The following is a 3,902-nucleotide window of genomic DNA, read 5'->3' as shown; positions in this document are numbered from 1 at the left end:
GTGAAGCGGATCGGTCCCCAGCAGATCTGCACCAAGCTGGCCATGTCAAAGCATGTCTACAATGCTGGCTAAGAAAAATAGCCCAGGAGTTTTGGGGCCATCTCATATACATACATCTTAGTGAGAAACAGTCTGGCTGACATGACCCTGATGTCCATGCCCCTGGTCAGGGAATCAGCATGGTGACCATGCTCCTTGTGAACTAAGCCTGGAGACACTGACATCCCACATGCTCACCCTCCAGCCTGAGAATCAATCCAGCAGCCTCATCCCCAGTGAGCCAGCTCCTGAGACAACCATCCAAAGTGAGTACATGCATGCCTCTGGCCTGAGACCACCCTTGGCAAATCTGTGCCAGAACCACCACCAACCTCCCAAAAATAGGACATTGAAGAACTTGAAGACATAGTGAAAGTTGATGGCAGCTGAAGAAACTACACAGAGTCTACATTACTGCATCAGTCCAGATCAAAGCCATTGTACTGTACCCAATTGACACCTTAGATGCATTTGCAGGTGAACATCTTTCCTCATGCAAGCCACTCTACAAAACTCAGAGGTCACTGTTCCAGCAGATGCACAGATATCAACACAGGGAAACAAGAAACATGACAAACAAGGAAACATGACACCACCAAGGAAACAAAATAGTGGTTTAGTAACTGGTCACAAATAATAAGAAAATGCCAATGTGCAGGAAAAGAAATTCAAATTAATAATCTTTTTATTTTTATTTATTTTTAGTTTTTAAATTTTATTTTATTTTGTCAATATACAATGTGGTTGATTATTGTGGCCAATTACTGAAACCTCCCTCCTTCCTCCCTCTCCCCACCCCCACCGCCTCCCTCCCAACAACCTCCTTTCTGTTCACTTCAAGGAATTGTAATTGCTGTGTCCTCTTCCCTCCCCACCAGGTTTTTCAAACAAGACTTTTCTCATGGGTCTAGGCTTAATTTTTTCATCCAGCTTCATCATAACCTATCAACTTGGGATAGGTCTTTCTACTTCATTATTGAGTCTCTTCCATACTCCACTTCTGCTTTGACCCAGTGGCTTCAGGGTGGTATTTCACTGGGGTTGTCTTGTGGCCTGTTGCTTGGCAGCAGACAGGTTAACTGCAGATGTTGGTTGGTAGCACTTATCTGTAGGGTGAAGGCAAGACTTTTACTCAGAAATGACAGCAGCATGGCAATATGATGCTAGTCCCTGTCTCCTGACCAGAGCCTACACAATGAACAATCATGGCATTTTTCTGACTGAGATAAATTTGCTCATCACCTTCCTCAAGAGACTGTAGGCAGCTGCTATCAAGCAATTGCTGTTGGCATGTAAGATGAAATTACCCCACTGAGACCCATTGCCAAATGCCCTGTTCTTCCTACAGACGAATGATGCCTCCTGGAGGATGGGAGAATCAAATCAGTCAGCAGCCTCAGATTTCATTCTCATGGGACTTTTCAGCAACACAGGGTCACACCTGGTCCTCTTCTTTCTTGTGGTCACCATGTTCACCATGGTTCTTCTGGGAAGCACCATCCTGCTCTACCTGATTCACACGGACTCCAGGCTCCACACACCCATGTACTTCCTGCTCAGCCAACTCTCTCTGTTGGACATTGGGTTTCCACTGACCACCATTCCTAAGATGATGGCTGCCTTCCTGCAGGGAGGAGGCTCCATCTCCTTCGGGGGCTGTGCAGCTCAGATGTTCTTCCTGATGCTGATGGGTGTCTCTGAGTGTGCCCTGCTATCCCTCATGTCTTACGACCGCTACGTTGCTGTGTGCCACCCTCTGCACTATCCTGTGCTCATGAGACGTCAGGTCTGCCTGCTCATGGTGGGCACTTCCTGGTTCTCGGGTGTGTTCGTGGCCTCCATCCAGACCTCCATCACTCTTCATTTCCCCTACTGTGCCTCACACACTGTGGACCACTTCTTCTGTGAGCTGCCCGCCCTCCTGAAGCTCTCTTGTTCAGACACCACTGCCTATGCATTGGCGCTGTCCATCTCTGGGGTGCTGGTCTTGCTACTGCCCATTTCACTCATTGTCACCTCCTATGGCCTCGTGCTGGGGGCCGTTCTCCGCATGCACTCAGCAGAGGCCCGACACAAGGCCTTCACCACATGCTCCTCACACATCACCGTGGTGGGGCTCTTTTATGGGGCAGCCGTGTTCATGTACATGGTGCCAGGCACCTACCACAGCCCACAACAAGACAATGTGGTCTCCCTCTTCTACAGTCTCATCACCCCCACACTCAACCCCCTTATCTATAGCCTGAGGAACAGAGAAGTTCAACTGTCATTGGCCAAGGTCCTTCACAGAGCTGGCTTCAGGTCAATAAGATGACCGCATGGTGATGCTGGTTGTCCTAGGAACTCTTCCTTAGATATGAAACCTATCTCTCATTGGCCGTCCATGGGGTGCAATATTTACTATGTGAGCAGCCCCCTACCTCCTCCCAGACTCCCTTTTTCTTTTATGAATTTGTAGAAAACAAACCTAGAGATCCTAATCACTTAAACAAGAAGACGGATCTTTTTTTCAGTTAAATAGAAGAAAAAAAATTGACTGCAAGCATGTCGATTCAACAGCAGAGATGGATCTCAGCTTATGAGTATTTTGCCCACGTATTAGTGCCCTGCCTTATACCCCATTCTTACACATTTCTGCAGAGTGAGTCATGGGTCCAGGATCCAACCCCTGAAATCCAAGCAAGAATGATCTAGGGACTGGTGATGCTCTGACAGTTTCTGCCCTTGATGGCTCTTGATAGTGTCTTTGTTTGGGTCATATTTGTAGTTTTTACAGAAGTGAATGGCTGTCACTGGATATATCCCTTTCTGGTTGTATTAGTCTGTTTGTGTTGGTACGACAGAAATACCTGAGACTGGGTAATTTATAAAGAACAGAGGTTTATTTGGATTATGATTCTGGGACAGTTGCATCTGGTGCAGGCCTCAGGCTGTTTCTACTAATGGCAGAAGGTGACAGGCAGCTGGTGGGTACAAGCAGATCACATGGTGAGAGGAAGCAAGAGAGAGAGAAGGAGGTTCCACGGTCTTTTAAACAACCAGCTCTCATGGGAACTAATATAGTGAGAACTCACTCTTTAATCCCCCTCCCCCAGGGAGAGCATCAATCCATTCATGAGGGATCTGCCCCCATGACCCAAATGGCTTCCAGCACTGCCACATTGGGGATCAGATTTCTGCATGAGTTTTAGGGGGACAACACATCCAAACTCTATCACTGGTCAATCCAAGCATATGTAATTATCATGGTCAAAATTGTTATAGAGCTGTGATGTGAGATGGTGAGGTCCACTCTTGTCCATACATCAGGGCCATCTAAGATTGGATGTTGCCATTTTAAAACTTTTATTGTCATCACCAACAGGCACAAGAGTTAAGATCACTCAGTTAATGATTTCAAGGGTAATGACACATCCCTGCTCTTTGCTTTGCAGAGATATTTGTCTAATGTATCATTGGGTTATGAAGCCGAGCCATTTATGAATAGAAAGGCTCAACTGATATGTCACCCTAAGAATTTTGCATGGCAAGTGCCAATCTATGTTTGGGGGTATGGGTGTGTTTCAGGGGAGGGAGTTTTGAGTGGAAGCATTTAAGTAATTGAACCACACTGTCAAACTCACACTCAATCCCAAGCATTATTTTCAGAGCTAGCTTGGACCAATTATTGTAGGTATCAGGGATAATACATACGGCATGTTATAGGACATTATAGTATCCCAGATGATCTAACCTGGACTTTGTATGAGCAATAATCTTTTATTTGTAAAGCCACCAGAATTTTGTGTTATCACAGCATAGTCCCCCCCCTCCAACTCTATAAATGCATGCTATTATTATCTTATTTACAGATTAGGAAATTA

The 3,902-nt window shown here is 45.9% G+C and overlaps 1 protein-coding gene across 1 annotated transcript; it reads left to right on the top strand.

The window, feature by feature from the left end:
• The first annotated feature begins 1,408 nt into the window (after positions 1-1,408).
• Positions 1,409-2,353, top strand: LOC103584281 (olfactory receptor 2Z1-like). Its single transcript, XM_008565345.1, has one exon. The coding sequence runs from the start codon at positions 1,409-1,411 to the stop codon at positions 2,351-2,353; it is 945 nt and encodes a 314-aa protein (XP_008563567.1).
• Positions 2,354-3,902: the final 1,549 nt, after the last annotated feature.

This window comes from Galeopterus variegatus, unplaced genomic scaffold, assembly GCF_000696425.1.
Source record: "Galeopterus variegatus unplaced genomic scaffold, G_variegatus-3.0.2 Scaffold48839, whole genome shotgun sequence".
NCBI lineage: Eukaryota > Metazoa > Chordata > Mammalia > Dermoptera > Cynocephalidae > Galeopterus > Galeopterus variegatus.
Note: the sequence above shows the minus strand (reverse complement) of the source record. Positions and strands in the feature narration are given on the sequence as shown.

Excerpts from the sequence above, each read along its gene's own strand:
- LOC103584281 (XM_008565345.1), top strand. The coding sequence starts at position 1,409 with ATGGGAGAATCAAATCAGTCAGCAGCCTCAGATTTCATTCTCATGGGA.